This window comes from Xyrauchen texanus, chromosome 7, assembly GCF_025860055.1.
Source record: "Xyrauchen texanus isolate HMW12.3.18 chromosome 7, RBS_HiC_50CHRs, whole genome shotgun sequence".
NCBI classification, from domain to species: Eukaryota; Metazoa; Chordata; class Actinopteri; order Cypriniformes; family Catostomidae; genus Xyrauchen; species Xyrauchen texanus.
Genome location: NC_068282.1, coordinates 21,844,147 through 21,865,582, shown reverse-complemented (window position 1 = coordinate 21,865,582; position 21,436 = coordinate 21,844,147). Strand labels below are relative to the sequence as shown.

At 36.1% G+C, this 21,436-nt stretch overlaps 1 protein-coding gene across 1 annotated transcript in view; it reads right to left on the bottom strand.

Annotated features, from left to right (window-relative positions):
* Nucleotides 1–2,180: 2,180 nt before the first annotated feature.
* The window catches only part of LOC127646873 (pituitary adenylate cyclase-activating polypeptide type I receptor-like), a 39,047-nt gene continuing 19,791 nt past the window's right edge, over nucleotides 2,181–21,436 (bottom strand). The window contains exons 3-14 of the mRNA XM_052130808.1: nucleotides 18,269–18,365; nucleotides 11,503–11,613; nucleotides 10,185–10,285; nucleotides 9,732–9,829; nucleotides 9,015–9,147; nucleotides 8,489–8,642; nucleotides 8,243–8,303; nucleotides 8,028–8,097; nucleotides 7,826–7,917; nucleotides 7,573–7,702; nucleotides 6,691–6,732; nucleotides 2,181–6,146 (exon numbers count right to left, since the gene is read on the bottom strand). Coding sequence (XP_051986768.1) covers nucleotides 5,958–6,146; nucleotides 6,691–6,732; nucleotides 7,573–7,702; nucleotides 7,826–7,917; nucleotides 8,028–8,097; nucleotides 8,243–8,303; nucleotides 8,489–8,642; nucleotides 9,015–9,147; nucleotides 9,732–9,829; nucleotides 10,185–10,285; nucleotides 11,503–11,613; nucleotides 18,269–18,365 — 1,278 coding nt within the window. The 3' untranslated portion in view covers nucleotides 2,181–5,957. The remainder of the gene's footprint in view (nucleotides 6,147–6,690; nucleotides 6,733–7,572; nucleotides 7,703–7,825; nucleotides 7,918–8,027; nucleotides 8,098–8,242; nucleotides 8,304–8,488; nucleotides 8,643–9,014; nucleotides 9,148–9,731; nucleotides 9,830–10,184; nucleotides 10,286–11,502; nucleotides 11,614–18,268; nucleotides 18,366–21,436) is intronic.

Below are 21,436 nucleotides of genomic sequence, written 5' to 3'. Positions count from 1 at the left end.
TGGGAGACTAGTCAGGATCGAGGGAAAGATGAATGCAGCAATGTACAGAGACATCCTTGATGAAAACCTGCTCCAGAGACCTCTGGACCTCAGACTGGGGCGAAGGTTCATCTTCCAACAGGACAACAACCCTAAGCACACAGCCAAGATAACAAAGGATTGGCTACGGGACAACTCTGTGAATGTCCTTGAGTGGCCCAGCCAGAGCCCAGACTTGAACTCGATTGAACATCTCTGGAGAGATCTGAAAATGGCTGTGCACGCTTCCCATCCAACCTGATGGAGCTTGAGAGGTCCTGCAAAGAAGAATGGGAGAAATTGCCCAAAAATAGGTGTTCCAAGCTTGTAGCATCATACACAAAAAGACTTGAGGCTGTAATTGGTGACAAAGGTGCTTCAACAAAGTATTGAGCAAAGGCTGTGAATACTTATGTACATGTGATTTTTTTTTAATTGTTTATTTTTTATACATTTGCAAAGATTTCAAAAAACTTATTTCACGTTGTCATTATTTGGTATTGTTTGTAGAATTTTTAGGAAAATAATTAATTTAATCAATTTTGGAATAAGGCTGTAACATAATAAAATGTGAAAAAGTAAAGCGCTGTGAGTACTTTCCGGATACACTGTATACAGAAATGTAAAAGGACTACAGGGCATACAAAGTATTCTTTCTTGAATAACAGGTATTTTCAGGCTTTTTTATTAATTACATTAAATAAATTAATATAGACTAATTGTCTTATAGGATTAATTAAAAACATTTATTAATTAAAAAACAAATAAATTGTATTTAAAAGAGATCTTATGAATTACGAGCTATGAAGTTATTTATGATGATGAATAGTTGTTTTTTGAAAATGTTGTAATTTTAATATTTATTTGCAGTGCACACTTCTGGAGTACTAGACTGTAAAGTTTATTGTTTGGTAGAAATGTACTTATGATGGTTTTAAAAATTATTTATGAATGCTAAGTATATTTTATAAAAATGCTTGCTGTACTGAAAATTTCACATTTTAGGCCTGCCTGGTGTACTTTGTTTATAAATGAGACACTTGTGATCTGTTATTTGGTGTGTTTTGAATATAAATGTAGTTTCATTGCTATATTTTTTTCTTTTTTAAATAATAATTCAAACAGTTAAATAATTTGTGTTTTTGTGGAGACGCACTTCAGTGTTGTTACATACAGTATTTTGATTTACAAACCAAGTTATAATCCGACTAAGCAACTAAAGCAATTGTTTGAAATTGTGTTACAGTAATAGATATGCTTAATAGTTTTTGTGGGAAAAAAAAAAGATTTTTTTTTTTTTGTGAGACTGGAGACAACAAGAAAAATATGAAATTATATCATTACAATAAATTTTAATTGAAAGATTATACATACATTATAGAGGTTGTCACACCCCAACCCCCCTCTGAAATGTAAGAGTTATTTCTATTGTCTAAGAACAACCTCAAATGTTTTTGCACCATTTGCTGTGGAGACACAGAAAAAAAGGCATTATAAATGTATGGACCATAAATTTAAAAGCACCCAATCATGTCAGACCTGTCGCTAAAGTTATGTATTTATTTTCTGTTTATTTTAGAATTGTGCTGTGTATTGTCTTGTTTTAGCTTACATATACCCATTCTAATATAACAACCTTTGTTCACCTGACTGTAAGAGTTGTTGTTACATTCACCAACATGCCTTAACGTAATCAGTTATCAGATGTGTATCAGTGTTGTTGAAGTTTGGATGTGCAAAGTAAATGTTTTTGTGTGCTTTGTGACATGAAAATTGTTATGGTACTTATAAGTGTGCAAAAATTACTATATGCACTGGTAAAGGCACTTTTATGCCCTTTAAGGGTAACTGTAACAAAAACTGCAACTTGTGCATCATTTCATTTCATTTCAGCTGTGAGCAAAGTGGGTGGACTTGTTAGTTTGTTTTTCCATGATGTAGGAAAGATACAGTATATATATATATATATATATATATATATATATATATATATATATATATATATATATATATATATATATATATATATTAAAGGTACATTGATAACTTATAGTCTGCCTATTAACATTTTGATTGCTGGTATTGTGTGTCTTTATGGGTTATATTTGACAGTTTCAGCTTCACTTGCTTCACAAAATAATTTAATGGTGTTTCAAAATCAATATTCCATAATGTACAAAAAGATTCACTATAAATGAAAGAAAAAATATTTTAACATTGTCTTAAACATTCAAATTATTCTACTGTCATTACAAGTCCCACAAACTGTAATATTAGTATTCTAAACACTATATTTGTATTTTGCTGTGGTTGATGTGCCAGAATAATAAAAAAAGACAAAACACTTACATGTTCCAAATGTACATGAAGTGAAATTGTACCCCTAGTAAATTCCCATTAAAGACATTTTCTATATATTACATCTAAATCCATAGTTTATTCTACATGTATTAGTTATAATACATTTTCACACATTTTAAACATACAAGAAAAACAAAACATGTTAATCAACTTTAATGTAAAATATAAAACCCCTCACATTTTCATCACCTTACCCGTTGTAAGCTGACAGTGTTTACATAATTTCCCATCAGCTTGTATTTATTTACATTCTAACTAAGGATGTCTGCAGCGGTGATTGCATTTGATAAAAGGTAAGAGCAATATTCTCTGTTCATTGTTGTAAGAGGTATAAAATGTTTTCTTGGTAAGGATTGGGCATGTTTCTATATACTGTAGACATGTATAAATCTGTAACAGCACTGCAATCCCACTGCTTTGAATGAGTGGTATTAAAGATGACATGTCCAACATTGCAAGTTTAGTGTTATATATATTTTTTTATGTTAGAGAAAACTGTGTAATTTATTGATTTTTTTAGACAACCTATTGTACAAAAAGTACTGTCATAATTAACAGGATGTACATTGATGTTTATTAAAAAAACAAATTGTGATGATGTTTCAAGAAAGTGCACATGCTTGTTGGACCCATATGATTAAGACTAGAAATCTCACTTTATTTTTTGACATTTTGGTTTGATAGTGTATTTGTATGATGTATTTTCGCTTGGGAGGAAAAACAAAATATTGCTGTACATCAACATATAAGCCACCCACTTTTTATGCTTAAGTGCCCACAAAATCACAGGAAATACATGCATCGTTCAAGAGGATTAAAACACATTTAAGCATTATCACTTATAATGCATTCAAATGACAAAATTACAACTTCAGTGCACGACCTTGAAAACGGTCACAAATGCGCACTTTTTAGTTTTTGTGATATTTTGACATCTAAACTAAAAAGGATATGTATTTTTTTCTTTGCAGTATCCACAAGCTTGTTTACTTTTACATGACAACACTTAGCAGATTGTTATGCTGACACACACACACTAATGGTGTCATTGATGTAAACAAGAATTAGAAATAGATGGATTTTACAGATGTATCAGATCTGTTACGTAACTGATGATATTTAAATAGAAAATAAAGGATATATTCAGCACTTATTAGTAAAACATAATAATTGTTTGTCATATGCCAAAATTGCATATTTTCGAATAAAAGTAATTTTACATCTTTGAAAAAACCTTTCAAAAACTAGAGAGAAACATACAAATTGAAAATGGTCCTACATAGATCACACAGTATATCAGACTAGGGTTGACCCTATCACATTTGTATTAATAATTGTAAACACTAAGCTTAATCATTCCACTTAAAGTTTGTTGATATTTTTCAAATGCAATTGGTTGATAATGCAATTACTCAAAAAATCTATAATACAGTATAATTTTACATATAAATAAATACTGATCTTGTAAAACATGCAATCTACATTATATATGTGTCCTTGTGTGCCTTTTACATTTTGCAGTTACCGTTTGAAAAACAAGGCGTTTGTTTTGTGATAGATCCGTTCAAGCACTATTGTCACAATGCTTTACAAATGGAGAATATATTTGTTAACAGTTTCTAAAATAAGTTTTGAAAAAAAGAACGTTTCATCATTTTCATTATATACTGTATAGATTTTGTCTAATGTAAAACAAGATATACAGAAAAAAAGCTAATTATTACCAAATTCTCACTGTCAGCTTTGCTAATTTTGGACATTGTTTTAATATCAAGTTACAGATGAAAGAAACATACAATTTAGTTTTAGCATTACTGAAAGAAATCGAAGGCATTGCCAAAAAAAAATGTAATTCTCTAAAGGCCTCTTGGCTTAATGAAGCATAATAAAAAGCACTTTCACAGAGGGATGCTGTTGTGTTGCAGTTAATTTAGATCAAAACCAAACAATTCTCTCTTTTGTACAAAAAGGCACTTGAAGAAAAAAAACAAAAACAAACATCTTCAGTATACTGTATACTCAGTGACATCAGTTGCAAAGACATTACATCTTTTGCAAACTAGTACAGAAAATGACGTCTTATGGAGTTAAATATCCAAAATAATAATAATAATAATCATCATCATCTTTGGAATCTAAAAGTGCTCTATTTGCAAATGCTTGATGTTGAAATATTATACTAGAGATGATTCTTTTATGACATTAAATTACAAAATGAGCCAAAAATAAAAGATTATGACTCAGAACAGCAATCCGAACATTTTCAAAACTGTTATGTACAATCATGAAATTTAGCTTAGTTGAATCTGTTTAAATTCAATTATTGGCTTTGTTAAAATTCACAATTATTGTAAATTCACAGCACTAAGGCTAATAGTCATTCTAAAAGTCAATAAACATGCATGTGACAAAAATATGAATTCCATGTTATCCACTTATATTGTACATTATTATGCCAAGTATTGTGGCATAAGTTTTGTTGCATTATTTTAAAATTGACATTTTTTGTACTAGTGGCTGTTTAAAGATCTAGAAGCACATGTAATCCACATTTAAAGCATAAGAGGATTCCACTCATGAAAACAAGTTAACAAGTTACTCTTTGTTTTTTTTAATGAGGTATCAAATGTTAATTTTGCTTAACAGATCCCACAAGATAACAATCAAACCTAACCTAACAAAGGCAGAGAAATATAAAACTTTTTTTTTTTTTTAATTCAGATCTTCTGAATACAGAAAGATATTGAAATCAAGCTTCACTTTAAAGGCTATCAAGATTCAGAAAATATGTCACATGAAACTGTAGTGCCCAAGATTGATCCACTCAGATATTTCAAGGATAAATGTACCATATGTGTGCCATCATTTGTCTTTAAACTTAATTTTCCAGCAGTTTAGTCCTAAAATCAAGATATACAGCATTAAGATAACATATTCACATATTAAATGACTGAGACAAGTCTGAGTATCAGAATCAGCGATTAATTAAGCCATTGTGGAAAATACGTAGTTTGTTTTCCTTCACAGACAAAAGCTTTTTTGTCACATTTTCCTTTACTGGGACACCAGCTTTAAAGAAAACTGTGTCATCCTCTCCAACTGCATCTTCGAAGATGAAACAATGTATCACATTGAGAATCTTGAAGCTTTATTAGCATAGAGGAGACACAAATAAGATATAAGACAAAAAGAAACAGCACAGAGACTGATGTGGTGCTTATATTTACAAATTATTTCCACCTTGTTCTCCTTTAGCTGAGCCTCAGTTTTCTGAATAGAAAACACATCCTAAATACTATTGTTCAATGCAGCCTCTTGATATATAATTCCCTTCCTACACAGAATCAGATGAAATAAGTTTCATCCACAAGTCCATTTCAGAAGTATCCATCTTTGCTTGGCGAACAATAGACAATTGGTTGGGAGATCCTCAGATTTCCATATCCAAAGCTTGTCGTCTATGGAGGATTGACTAACATATAGTTCAGTCTCGAAAAAAGAAACGGGACTCGGATGTTGATATAATTATGTAGATCTAGTTCTGAGGATTTTGGCTTTCAGTCTATTCTTCTGCACACTCATGTGGCTTGTGTTTCAGCCTGAAGGCTGGACATGCGGATCTGTGAGCTGCTCTTGCTGAGGATGGAGAGTTGGGTGCCCCCATTCACACCACTACTGGCCAGTGACGGATGTCTGTGCTTCATATCCACAGCAAAGTACCGGTTCACAGTCCAGCTGCGCCATTTCCTTTTGATTTCTGACTGCACCTTTGGGGAGAAACTTAAGATGGTTATTAAGCTGATTGGATCCTACAGGAGGAGATCTGCGCATCTCTATCCATGCTAGTCATGGATAAGCATGAATTTTAAAGCAGTATGTTTAATAATTTACATCAAAGGCCAGTGTAAAGAGGACTGCAATGAGAAAGAGCGTCGCTAGAGAAAAGGTTATTTCCATCACAAGCTGGAGAGTTTTGGAACTAATAAATACATTTCTTTAGTTCATATAGTGCTGCATGATATCAGGGTACTCAAGCCTCAATATACTGCAGTATTTTGTAGTACTACTGACACAGTATTTTTTAAATAGTAGTATTGTAAATATTGTACAAAGGTAATTACTTTTGTTTGTATGGTAGTAATATGATTTGCTCTGCCAAATCTTTATATTATTTAAAATGTAATCTTATGTCTGCGATAACAAAAAAAAAAAAAAATAGCATGGGGAGCATGGTTCACTTTTAATGTCTACTTAATTTTTGTAAAAATCATTAAAATTATAATTTTTTATTATTATTCCAATGGCACTTACCTCTCCATTGAGAAAGCAGTACAGAACAGCTACTACAAAACCCTTAAAAGAACAGAGAACATTAGATAAATAAATCAAATAAAACAATCTTTGAAGTTCACAGATGTTTGGTTATGCAATACTAGAAATTATCATCATTAACCTCATGAGACCCCCGTGTACACATATGTGGAAATTGTATTTTGGCTTCACTATATGCAACACATAATTTATATGGATTGAAACGAACTAATCTCACTTCATAAGATTCTGGGCTGTCAGTAAAAGGTTAAACTTTGTCATGTGACAAAACAACATTGTGCCAATCACAGAGGAGTTTGTCTTTGGGCGAAACACCAACCAATATAAATCTGGTAAGAAACCTAAATAAGTTTTTAATTTTAACATTGAAACGTATTTGAGTCAAAATATTAGAGTCTCTAATATCATCCGATATTCAATTTTTTAAATTTAAGCAATTTATAGCCAAACGCCACACTGCTAAACACAATGTACACTAATGTGTACTTTAGCACATTCTTTCCTTAGAAATATTTACTGTATTATCACATTGAGAATCAATGAGTGAAAAATGTTGCTTTCTAAGGCTTTCTATGGAGTCACAATGACAATAAGATGCATTTAGAACTGTTCTAAGACCAGTGCAGACAGACAGCTCACTAGAGGTTAAATCATCCTCTAACTAGGGAGCAAGGGTCAGAGTGAATCATGCTATTGTCTGTAACGTCTCAAAAACATCAATAACCAACACTCCTGGAAACATAATAAACAATTTGATAAAAGAATAAAGATTTGTTTGATTTAAAACATGAAATCAAAACATGAAATGATTAAATATCTTTTTAAATATTTTTTCTAAAATAAAAAATGGGGCTTATGTACCTGAAAAGAGCCAAGGCCAAGTTCAAACACAAGCCTTTCTCTCTTGCTGACATCTTCTGGTGTGAAAGCAAACACAGTATAGTGGATACCAAATAGCGGGATGAGGAGAAGAGTGGAGCGGGCCAGACGCCTGTCAATCACACAACACACCAATTATATCATATTAATAAGACTCCACATCTGAATTTAGCATCATTCATTATAAGAATGGAAATATATGAAACATTTTGTATAAATTATGTATAAGACTAACAAATAAATGCTGGACTCATTTCCTCCAATATCTGGAGACTGCAGCTTCTGCACCAGGATTATAATGATGCCAATGAAGAGTATAAAGTTGATCTAAGAGAAGAAAAAACAGTTTTCATTATATAAAAATACAATATATGAAAAATAAAGTAAACAATGCATGCTTTATTGAGTAATGGAGATACATTTTTAGATATCCTTACCATGATGGAAGCAAGAACAGGACCCTTGATTACCCACCAGATGGCAGCATTGTCACTGATGTCCCAGCACCTGCAGGCAAAGTCATTTGTACTCACATAAAATGTCAGAAATGTAACCTATTTGACCTGTTTTTCATTTAAAGCATTTGTTTAGCAAATAAATGTATTCTTTTCAAATAAGGATATTAGTTAAAGATAATGTGTATAAAACTTACCCAATGTTATCAAAATGTGCTCTTAGCACAGCCCAGACAGCCACACATATTGTTGGAGTACCTGAATAGAAAATCAGTGAAAAATCAAATAAATATATAAAACATACACAGTAATTTTAGTCCTTACTGTACATTGTCAGGAGAACGTATTGGCCCTCTTCCCGATCTCCTCTATTTATTACTTTTTAATAGTACTGTATGTGTGCAGAAGTGTGTATATCTTGCTTGTGTGTGTTTGTGTCTTACCCCATCCAATAATGGTGTACCAGTAGAAATATCTTTTCTCAGGAAAGAATGTCTCAACGAGCAGAGTAAAGAGATACAAGCCCTCGATGAACAGCCAAAAGTAGTTTGACAAAACAAAATAATGGAAAAACACCATCATCGTCTTGCACTCCACCTGCACAATGAACAACATATATTAAACAACTATTTCTTTGATTAAGACCTAAAGTGCAATTTTCTTAAAATTTTTCAGCTAAAATATCCTCACTTAAAAATAAAACCCCCTGGAGAATTATACTGTTGTACATGGTAAAATCCAAAGCACATTTAGCTTGTTGGCCTAAGGAAAAAGCAACTGCGAGGTGAATACATAGGCCTCATTATCTGAGGCAAATTAAAGCACATAACATCAACACAAACGTGTAATTCTGAGACTAATTCCTTCCTCCAAGTAATAACATGGGCAAAATGCGATGTTAATGGGCTCATCACCATGACTGTCGGTGTGTTTGTGTGTGATTTGAAGGGGAGAGTGACAAAGACTCACTGTGTGTATAAAGCAATGGCTGCTGTCCTCCTCTGCATATAGAATACCGTCCTTGATGAAGACTGAAATGGCCCTCAGGATGAAGGACACAAACAGGTTCATGTGAATGAAATTCCTGGTGCAATGCAGCTTCCTGAGGACAAAGCCAATAAAAATAAAATTGAAACATAATATACAGAATATATATATATATATATGTCATAACAAACTACATTTATTTTGAAAGAAAGCAAGAATAAGATAATTGTTCAAGCTAAATATTTCTCTAAAATAAGTTTGTTTTAAACTATAAAATGCTATTAAATTATAGGACAATAGGTTTTATTGTTCAGAATGAACACTTTATGGCTGTCAATTGTTAATTAAAAAAGATGACACTTGATTTGATGTACTATGCAATGACATTCATACATTTAAAAGAGTGTTTTAAATTTCATTTTTTGTGGTTAATATAAGTACATTTTGTCTGTATATTACTGTGTTAGTCCAATGCCATATTACAAAATACAATTTACAAATATTCAGAAATTCTACTGATGGTCATCAATTAAGATTATTTTTGAAAAGAGTATTTTTGAAAAGTAAATGACAATATGTGCTAAAACAAATTTTTCTAAACACCTTACTAAGTCAAATATGACCCAGTTCTTTTTTCACCTCTGATGGGGTAGATGATGTTTCATGACCCCGTTCTGAGCATACAGGATGACCTCTTACCTGAACCTGCAGAGAATGACCATGGCAGTGGTGAGAGACACCAGAGAGGTGCTGTAGCCCACAGTATACAGAGCCTTCACTGAAACATAGTACATGTCCTGCTCAACAAGAGAGTAAACACAAGTTCACAAGTTAATGCAATATTACTCAGCTCCCATTCACAAACTTAAGTAACGTGAAAAATCGTGAAATTCTCTTTCCAGATATACAGGTCAGTTTATAAAGTATACTATACAGTTTATTTATAATATCCAGTAACATGCACCATTACAACAACAATATGTATATTCTACAAAAATCAAATTTAATATTTTGATTTTAGTCTCCAATTTCTAAAGACCACTTCTCTATAATGAATTCCCATGTCTTTGGATATTTTAGAGGAGACAGAGAAAAAGAAGAAATAGAAGGAAAATGAAGAGAAAAAGAAAAGGTGACAGATACAGTACTTACTGGACTTGTTCCATTGTCATTAAAAGGGCAAACATCAAAATAGTGAGGGAACATCTCTGACCAGCCATCCTCAGTGCAGTTACGACTCACCTTTCCAAAGTCTATGAAGACAAGAGCATACAAATTAATTAATAAATAATAGTAAATACGATTCAAAAACAAATATTTTCAATTAAAACTTTCCTTTTTAAATTTTCTGAAGAAAAAAAAAAGAAAAAAAGTAATGCCGAGTTTACACTACACGATTTTAAGCCCGATTTTCGCTCGCCGACAGTTTTGTGGAGATCGCCGACAAAAGCCTGAAATCATAGGCAAATCAGAGCTCGCTCCCATGAGCGATGATCGCAATGTATGAATGATCAAATACACGATTTGAGAGAAGCAACAACGTATTGCCGATGTCAGCGAGATATCTAGGACGATAAATATCTGGACCAGTCTGCGATTCCAAATCGCGCAATATGAAATATGTTTTGACTGAATACAACTGTGACTTGCTAATGAGCAAGAAACAGGGCACGGGAAGTTTCAGTGGGAGGAGTCCTGATGTACCTGCAACATAACATCAACTAGCATGGCTGTGGTATCAAGAAAGTCTCATTGGACAGAAGATTTGTGGAACATTGGCAAGAGCACCAATGACTAATTGATGTTTCCTCTGAACTATACCACAACCAGGTGAAGAAAGAGAAATGTTGAAGAGAAAAGGCATATTCTTTTGGATAGTCAGGTAAGCAAATATGTAGATTTTTCAGTAGGAGTTACTTTTTAATATTGTAACCAATAAAATATATGATGCCATTAGGCTATTAAAAACATACACATCATATTCTAAAATGCATAATCATGCATTTGTTTTGTATCTCGTATCACTTCTCGTGTGTACTCTGTTGTGAAATGTAATTTGGAGTCCATGCAGAGTCCCCGGGGATTTGTCAATAGTGACATGTTTTGTAATGTGTTCACCCCTATCGCCGATTCCTTGTGTAATTTGGAAACGCTATGACATCCATGACAAGCCAGACAGATGTGTAATATGAACGGTACCAAGATCTGACGTCTTTGAAAGTTGTGTAGTGTGTAGGAGTCATAAGAGATGTTTGCATCAATGTTCTGGTGGTTTACTGACCCAAGTGATGACCCCACCCCCAAGATATTCTCTTCTTCAATGTAGGTAAATTAGATCCTTTTGACTGTTTATTGTCCAACAGGAATACATTATTAATCTGATCAATGAGAAAAGTAATAGAACACCTTTCCTCAATATGCCTCACAATTTCATTTATTTTCTTAACAAGCAACACTAACTAGTCCTCACCATAATTTTCTTCACTCATGACATCAAACAGCTCAGGGCAGGGCATCCAGACCACCTGACCAATTCTGGCTGGCTGCCAGCAGGTTAGGTTGTCCCACATCCATCGACAGACTGGAGAATGAAAAAACAAAGTATCATAACATTTAATCCATGCTTTACCATTTAACAATACACTAAAAACCACTTAAATAGACTGTTTAATTTTTAAATAAATTAATTTATTTAGTCAGATTTTATCTTATGTAGCCAGACGTGGTCTGTAGACATCTGAGGCTGAAACTTAAACTGATTTCTGATGGCAGTTCTGTGATTGTTAGACTTTGCCTCTGAACCAGTTTTTATTGGGGTATTTGTTTCACCTGAGAATTGAACAGCCTAGTTTAAGATATATTTAGATGTGCTACTTGAAAGCCATTCTTATGATACAGTGAAAATCAGCACAAATGATGCTTCCCATAAAGAAACATACTGTACGCATTCAATAAAAGCAATGTCACAGGATTTTTGTGTGCATGTATTATCAAACAGTGCCTCTGAAGTCTGTTTTTAAGGACATTTTTAATTTTGTTCATTTTTGAGCAGGTCATATTGCATTGAACTGCAATATGCACAGCAAGGCTGTGATTCATCCACAGGTAATCACAGACATGCAGGTTTTCAGACCAACAGTTTAATTGTGAATGTGCATTGCTTTTATAAAACAATTATATAAACAATAAATTAATATCAAGCAACTTAAAATGTTATTTTAGGCAAAACATTGCCAGTTATTGCTCTGCAAGTAAAAATAGCTCCAAACAAAGCCAAAGCTAAACTGTTGCGTTTCAAAGAGCAATGCACAGATTTAACGGTCATCCACATGACTCTCTTTCATCACTGAGGCATCAGTGTTAGCATTGAGCCCAGTGCCACGTTACGTTTCCCTCTAGCATTGTAACATGGTGTACACAGTTCATTGAAATACAAATTATCACTGACACCTCATGGGCATTTGATTTCTCTAAATCATTCATCATTCATCCATTTTGTATCCTCAGTTCAATGCATACTTTTTTATTTTTATTAGATAATCAAGTGTTCTAAAACAATGTCATGCAAAGAAAATTGTGAATATATGGAAACCTCCCCAATCAGCTCATAAATTGTCTCAACTTCATATCTAGTGAATAAACCTTATTCTTCATTAAACCTAATCTGGTGAATCTTGGTGAAATCACCAAATCTTAATTTTTTGCTGATTATCATTGGGATTTTGGTTGAACAAACTACATCTGGGATTTTATTCATTTTGGACTTTTGTAATCTCTGTGTCTGTGCCCACCGTAGTAAGGAAAGACTATGAGTGAGTCTCAATCAGCTCCCTAGTTCAGTAGTCAGGGCATTGATCAGGGAGTCGGTCATTTTAAAGGTTCAATCTCAATCGCAAAATCCCCAAAAATCCCATTTGTACTGGTAAAACCAGGGAGCATCGTTGCTCAAGGTGTCCCTTAACTGGAAACGTCGTCATGTCTTTTGAAGTCTCTAAGAGCATTAGAAGACGAGCACAAGAGTAAATATATGAAATCAAAGTCTTATTTTCCCTTTAAAAGAGATGTTTCTGTAATAACTTTCATCCATAATGACCAGGAAAAGGGGAACAATCTTTTAAATATTAGAGTAGATAAAAGTAGGTTTAAAATATACTCCTTTATATTTGTATTTCTTTATTTAATGTAATTTACCTTTAATAATAATACTGTACATTTTAATATCTTAAAAGAAAATGAACGATAGTGTCATTTTTACAGCAATGGAGCTTCAATGCACAGGTTTATTATTGTGTTGCAGACGATAGCGTCAAAAGTGTCCCAATGTTCCGTGGATTAACACCCTTACCAGTACCCGAATTTGGTGTTCACGATATACTGATTCATGACAAAGGGAGCTGATTGAGATGCACCCTACACATTAAAAAAATATATATATTTTTATAAATCAGTTTTTATATACTATATGGGCTGATTATTCTGTTATCAGACTTTTCCTCCTCCTTATTTACTAGTATTGGCAAAATCCCCTATTGGTTGACCTCTACTTTTAACTAATTTAATTGAACCAATGGCATCCTAAGAGCCTGATGTAAACAAATCCGACTTTCATAAATTAATACATCAAAGTAATTGTCAGGACTTTTTTCTCTTCTACAAATTCACGTTTTCAATGGTTATTGCACACACCTGCAGCTTTCTTGCCTGGCAATCTCGTAAAATAATAGGCTACCTCTGTGGTGCTTTCTGCAATGCTTGACACTGGTGTTCAGTGAAGCTCTAACGCCCGGACATGAGCCATATGGAATGCATCTGGAATGCCACAAACACAGACAAGCGGAGTGGTACAAAAACAGTGAAGATTCTCAGTGCTGATATACAAAATAGCAGCACTTTATGAACACTGTTTCTCCGGAACTAATGTAAGAATACAGTTGTTTTATCTAATAATCCAATCTTTGGTAGTTTTTTTATTCTCCTTCTCTCTGTCTCCCTCTATCTACAAATACAACAATCACATTATGTGCTGATCCCATGATTACACTATTGCTCTGTGCTGTGATTGTGTTTGTGTGCATGTATATGAGTATGCAAAACATCTTAGCCTATTTATTTATCCCTTTATCTATTTTCATTTCTGCATTACTCTTCAGAAATACCTCTAGTAATCTATTCAGGGGTAGAAAGACTGTCACAGTAAACTAACCATGTGCTGCTAAAGCATCTTATGGTCTCTATCAAGGATTAAGAGACATTGTAAAAAGTGCAAGAGCTGAAAAACTGTGCTCATCTTGATTTAAATGGGCAATGCATTGCAACATCTGTTTGCATTGCTCTTTCACAGCTCTCAGTTACATAGCACTATCAACTCTTAGAATATTTGTACAATGCTTTCATAATGTCCACTTGACATTCTTGCAAAGACGTCAGAAAAAATTAAAAACTAACAATTTAGTTTCTCTAGTTACTTTATAGTTATTTACAGAATATGGGACTTTTGTGTAGTATTCCTTATGTATACTTGCATTATTGTAAGCTTTCTGTCTTGCGGCAAACTAATAAATTGCCCAAGTGTACACTCCAAATTACATACATAAATTCAAACAGCGTAAAGTACACATTCGCTTCTTGGTGGTATGTGTAAATGTCACACAGCTGTAATAACAAAAGGCCAAGTGAGCGTGTTTGAAACACTCTGCATCTCAAGCAAAGCACTTACATGTCTTGTCCCTTGAATTATCACAGTCTAGAATTAAGTTTTTTGAAAACTGCACTCAAGCATAACAGTGTTCAACATTTTCTTTGAGCATATTGGAATAATTAGGATGGAATTTTCCATTCCAGAGCTTTTTGTGTCCTTTCACTTTAAAGCAAACTGACATGTATCACTCAATAGTTGTCACAGGCTGTCGTGCCATTAAAGACAGACAACTGTCAAACACTCTTTATCTGTCTATCACTTTTGGTTTTATATCAGTATAAGTTTCTCTGTGTGGGCAGTGCCAAACAAATATCCAAAAGAGCATAAAACCAAATGTGTTTTATGTAAGCTGGAAGATAACTGTTCAAATATACTACATATTGTTACACTTTGGACATTTGCCCTAGCAGCTACTAGAGGTCACTAAGTGTATTTAAGACTTTTTGTTTGTAGTTCCGTGTTTTCCTTGTCTTGTCTTGTGATAGCCTGTATTTACTATTCCTCATGTTCATGTGTCTTGTTCTCATTGGTTTATTGTCTTGTTAACTTGTTATCAGTTCTGTTTTGTTATTGGTTCCTTTTTAATAGTCTTGTTATCTTGTTATTAGAGAAGTCTTGTCATTGGATGCCTTTGTCATGTGTTTCCCTTGTCTGTGTATATATTGCCCTGGTGTTCTCTCTGTCTTGGTCAGTTGTTAAACATGTATGGATGTTTGTTTTGTTCTTCTGTTGTTTTGAGTTACGTGTGTTTAGTTTTCTGAGTTTTATGAATAAAAGCATGCACTTAGATCCTCCTCATGCCTCGTTCCTTCAGATGTTAAAGAACAAAAGAACTATATCATGGATCTAGAGGCTTTTCATCTGTTTGATCTCAAGCAGGGAGAGGGAACTATCAAGCAGTATACCAATCAGTTTTCTGTGGTATCACCCAGGTTCTCAAATGGGGAGATACTGAATTCAAGGACTGTGATCGGTTCAGACTTAACAAGCCAGTGAAGTCATGTCTGCCAGGAGATAGATGTGATCTTTCGTTAGTTGAATTCATTGACTATGCGTTGAGGCTCACATTCTCCCATTACACTGTGGGGTATGGTGGGAACCCTGTGCCGCTGCCAGCATCCGAAGCCTGCCACGGTCAACCAGCCAGTGCCCGAAGCCTGCCACGGTCAACGAGCCAGCGTCTGAAGCCTCAACAGTCCCAGAACCAGCACTCCCGACCATGGAGGTCGTTTCCCAGTCACTCCCAATGCTCCTGACAAATGTGGCCATCGATGAGCCCGTCCTGATCCCAAGCCCTCCATGGCTCTGACCCTCGAATCCTCAGCTACTCTGGCATCTGAGCTCTCAGAGTCCCCTAGTGCCTTGACCTCAGAGTCCCCAGCTGTTCTGTACTCCATCTGCTGAGCCTCCACTTCTGGTACCTCTTCCCTCGAAGTCCCTATTTTCAGTGGCCCATCCCCTGGGCCTTTGCCTCCTGCGGCTCCGTCTCCTGCTGCTCCGCCACCAAACCCACCGCCAGTTCTTGACCCTTCGCCAGTTCCCGTCCTGGTCTCCCGACCCTCCTCCAGTTCCCTTCCTGAAGTCGCCTCCCGACCCTCCGCCAGCTCCCTTCCTGGAGCCGCCTCCAAACCGCCAGATCTAACTCCCTTCCAGGAACCACTACCCTGGCCTCCTTGGTCTCCGGGCTGTCCACCTGATCAGCCTTTGTCTTCTGGCCAACTGCCTGATCTGCCTTGGTCTCCGGCCTATTCGCCTGATCAGCCCTGGTCTCCTTGGTCTCTTGGTTCACATCGGTCTTCGGACTCCCCGTTCGCTCCACCTTGGCCGTCTGGTCAATTTCCCCTGTGTTTTCTTGGACTGCCAGTTCTATGATGTCCTTCTCCTACCATGAACTTATTTTCTTTTATAATTATTATAATTTTTTTAAGTTTAGGAGTGCCAGGAGTCAAATCAAATCAAAAATCAAATCAAATCACTTTATTGTCACACGACCATATACAAAAGTGTAACAGTGTATGAAAGTCTTGTGTGCAGTTCCGAGCAACTTAGCAGTCATGACAGTGACGAGACATATACCAATTTACAGTAAACAACATATGTACACAACATAATTTAAATATCAAATATACACATAATTACACAACACAATAATAATAATATAGAACAAGAATGAACATACAATAAAAAAAAATAAAAAAAATTATATAAAAAATATATATACAGTAGTTGTATTGTAGAGAATATAATTATGAAAGTCCAGTGTGAGATAATAGTCACTCCTTAAAGGGGGGGGGGGGGGGGGGTGTATTTATATAGATGAAAGTAAATTATATAAATGTTTTGTCTAGATCTATGGGAACATAAACAAGTCAAATACTATGGGGATGCAAAGAGGTTTGTGAAACATTCTCTCAGTGGAATACATTGCAACACTCACGCTAAATGACAGATTATGATTTCCCTCTAGAGAGCAGCTATAATTTATTTTGTAAATTCAACACAGATGCATGATTAGATAAAAGACAGAGTTGTTTGTCCTTGTAATCTGGAGTCTTTCTGATATACAGTGTTCCATTCCAGATTGTATGCATATAACTGGAAAAGCATGAGAGCTGATTTATGAATAATGTGCAAAAGAGCCAATGATCAAGAGCCGATGATTATTTTGAACAACTAAAACCAGATTTAAGTAAATTAAGCAACATAATGGGATAAAGATTAAGAGATCCATATAGACTTTATATTTGTAGCCCACACAAACCACTGAAAGTTTCCAGCAACCTTGTAAATTTGTTGTATTTATTTGCTTTCAAATACATCTCAGTGTTCCCTTCAGCTTTCCCATGTTTCAGATCAGAGCCTAAAAATTGCAAAGCACGCACTACAATTTCTTGTCTCTCTGTGGGCAGTTCTAGTTTCATTATAACGCACGAACCCATTCCCTAAGGACAAATCCTTTTGTCAAATCAAACTGTCAACATTTAATTACTAGTTGTGATTGTGACTGTCCAAAGGATTATGGTGAATGCCACATCCAGACAGCGCTGGTGTCAAACAACTGGGAGGAGCTTTGTGCTTACGTTCCTCCTCCCACTTCTTGCAAGCCATCACAGTGTCATATTCCCCAGCTTAATCAGACCATGTTCAGTTTAATTCTGTTACCCATTTATTTCAGATTGGTTTGAGTCTTGTGAAATCCAAAATCTTTAAAAAAGTAAATAACATACTAATTTTCACATATTAAACATTTCTAAATATAAAATCTAAATATCTGAGAACATTTGCAAGCACAATATATTTAGCTGAGTAAAAAAGAAAAAAAAGCTGTCCTTAAATATTTATTTTGCTCCAATTTACAGCTGAACATTGATAACATTTATGGCTAGAAAATAGCAACTTTGGATTTTGCAATGAACTTGTAGTCCTACACATGATTAAGACCACAAACACATGACAAAAACACACAAAATAGTTTTTCCTGTAATGCTGGAACACACATACACAGACACATGGACATAAATGCATATATATTCCATACCTAATTCAGGTTCACTACTGGAATCATCCATTGCCATCCTTTCCATGCACTTCTCTTTTTCTAACTGAATGACACAGTCTGGATGCATGCAGTACATCTGAAAAATGTATAAAACAAAAGGTGCAATGTAAGATTCAGACACAAAAGCTGTATTTACCTGTGACTGTTAATATTATAGTACAGTGTAATATTACAGTACAGTATTAAAAAAATAATTAAAATACAGTTATAATTCTGATAATAGTGTTCACACTTCACACTTTTTGCCTGCACTTCTGAAATGTCACTCTGATGCTTTATATTCAACTCATCATGAAAATGCCATTGGCATTGGCAGAGTGTCATGTGACCGATCTTGTCATGCGACCAATTGAATGGAACATTTTCAGTGATTAAAACCTTCTGGGGAAAATTCACTAAACAGCTGTGGTATTTTAGCTCAAACCACTCATCTTATTCACTAACCACCACAATTTAGTTTAATCTAGCATCTTGAATATTTAAATTAAGTCATTGTCCTTCCTTTCCACACAATCACACCTCCTTTCAATGTAAATTAGGCTTATTATATATTGGGCATAATTCACAAAAATTGCCCATCAAAATTTACAGCACGCAATTAATGCCAGATGAAAACAGTTTACCGACCTCTTGGCCATCTGACTTTTTTGGGAAATGATTTAATGCACTGCATCCATGGGAAAATGTACTCACAGCATCTCATATTAAAGGATCATAGCAAGGCCTTGCTAAACAGAGTGTAACATCAAAATACAAACAGGATTTCTAAATGTATGCAATTTAATTGCTCTGAAGCCATGGTGTTTAGCGAATGTACATAGATCACTCTAATCCAAAACAGTTCCAGTATTCATTTGAAAATTTGGACTCCACATGATAATAATAGTCTGGCAATTGCTCACTTGGTCTTGTCAAATTAACAGATAAAGCTTAAGCAATTCTGAAAACGTTGGAACACAGTTTGATAAGCTCATCATTGACTTATTGCCCTGGATCAAAATCAAAGTCGTCAGCCAGGGTTCCCCTTCTGTCACTCGATGTTGTGTCGAATGTAGTGACACAAGGGGTCTTTCTTGAGAGCCTCGCGTACCTCTGAACTTAAGAAAAGGCCAATGAGAAATTGGCAGACAGAATTTGCATATCCCGCCCCTGGACATACAGGTATAAAGGGAAGCGGACGTGCGTCTGTCAGTCAAATTTTTTTTCTTTGGAGCCTAGCCGTTGTGCAGCAGCAATCTGAATCTCACTGCTGTTCCACTTACCTCTATAAGCAGAGCATTTCTGTTGGATCTACAGCGTGTTATCAGCGACTTTTTCCTTCTCTGCACGTTGCGCAGTCCCTGCCCCTGGGCGCTTCGACAGTGCTTCTGTTGAAAGAGTTCTTACTTCTAAAAGAGAGTATTTTCCCTCTTAAAGAGTTTATTTCCACTCAAAAAAGAGCAATACACAGCAGGCGTTGAACGTCCTTTTCAGGACGTGTCTTTTTAAAGATGCTCTTCAGCCTCTACGTAGTTCCTGGATGCGGTCGATATCACTCCAAAACTGATGGTCATAGATGCTGCCTCATGTGCCTGGGATGCGATCACACTGGGCAGCGTTTGTGGATGGTTCATGTACTCACTGCAAGAATATTACCATTCAGCCGCCCCCTCGCGTCGCTCCTTCTTCCCACAGGATTGAGGACGACCTGGCTGGTGATGGAGGGGATTTGGGGATGGCAGCGGTCTCAGTTTCGAACCACCCGCCCACCCGCCCCACGGCACACTCGCTTGCTTCCGTCCGGGCTCGAGGTGAGTGCGGCTCGCCTCACGGCCATGTCGGATGATGATGTCGCCGCTGTATCAGAGAGCGTTCAGGTGTCTAACACAGAAGACTCGACTGGGCTGCCACCTTCGATGCGCAGATAACTGTCATGCTTTCCCGGCCCGCCATGAGTGTTGGGTTGGACTGGAACCCTCCGTCCTCCACACAGCCCTCACGGCTTGACAATTGGTACCTCGGGTCAGGGCACCGCTCCCAGCCACGCTGGGAAGTGCATGAGGAGCTGACGAGGTCGTGGAGGGCACCTCTCACTGCCCGGAACCGACCTCCTCAATCGTTTGCTCTCACTACCCTTGACGGTGTGGAGGCCCACAAGGCCTGTAGGATGATGTCATCCCTGACCTCAAAAGCCTACACAGCCACTGGTCCGGCTGCCTCCATCCGGCATGCCATGGCTCTCTTGCAGGTCTACCAAGCCAAGGCTCCCAAAGAACTGCATCTGGGTAGTCCCGACCCAAATATGCTGCAGGAAATAAGCTCTGTCACCGACCTCGCTCTCAGAGCCACAAAGGTCACAGCATGGGCACGCGGGCTGGCGGGCGATGGCCACCCTCGTGGTCCAGAAACGCCACCTCTGGCTGAACATGGTCGAGATGCGCGATGTTGACAAGGCCCGCTTTCTCAACGCCAGTAAAGTGGCAGATGGAAGCGATTTCGCAGGAACTCCCGTTCAAAATGCACACGCAAAGCACGTAACGGACCCAGCAATTAATAGGCTGGGTCTGCCTCCTCCCAGGGCAGCGATTGCAGGTTCACGACCTGGTCCCTGAATGGGGTCGTAAGAACCTTGGGCACATAGCCCGGTCGCAGTCTTAGGATGACGTGAGTATCTGCCGGACCAAACTCCAGGCAAGTGGTGGTGGTGTAGTGGGCTAAAGCACATAACTGGTATTCAGAAGGTTGCTGGTTAGATGCCCACAGCCATCACCATTGTATCCTTGAGTCCTCCTCAGTTATTAACATTGTGTTAATCTCTTATGGTGTCAAAACTATTGTCTATTAAAATGGTAGCTTCAACTCAAAATTGCTCAGGGACAAAATAAGTAAATATGTTAAACTTATGCATTATAAAATGATTGATACTATTTTTGCAATTAATTACATGCTGTTCATAGTAATTTACATGGACTATAATCTTATTTATGGAATAAAATGCCCTGTCCTTATCCACCAGCATCTAAGCTTTACTTATTACACTGAACTTTCACTTATTGTATTCAATATTACCTGCATGAGGCTTTAAAAATAACATCATGAATGGGACACATTTTTTAAGATGTTTTAAAACCAGGTACTATTTACTTTTACTTAAGTAGTATTTTAATG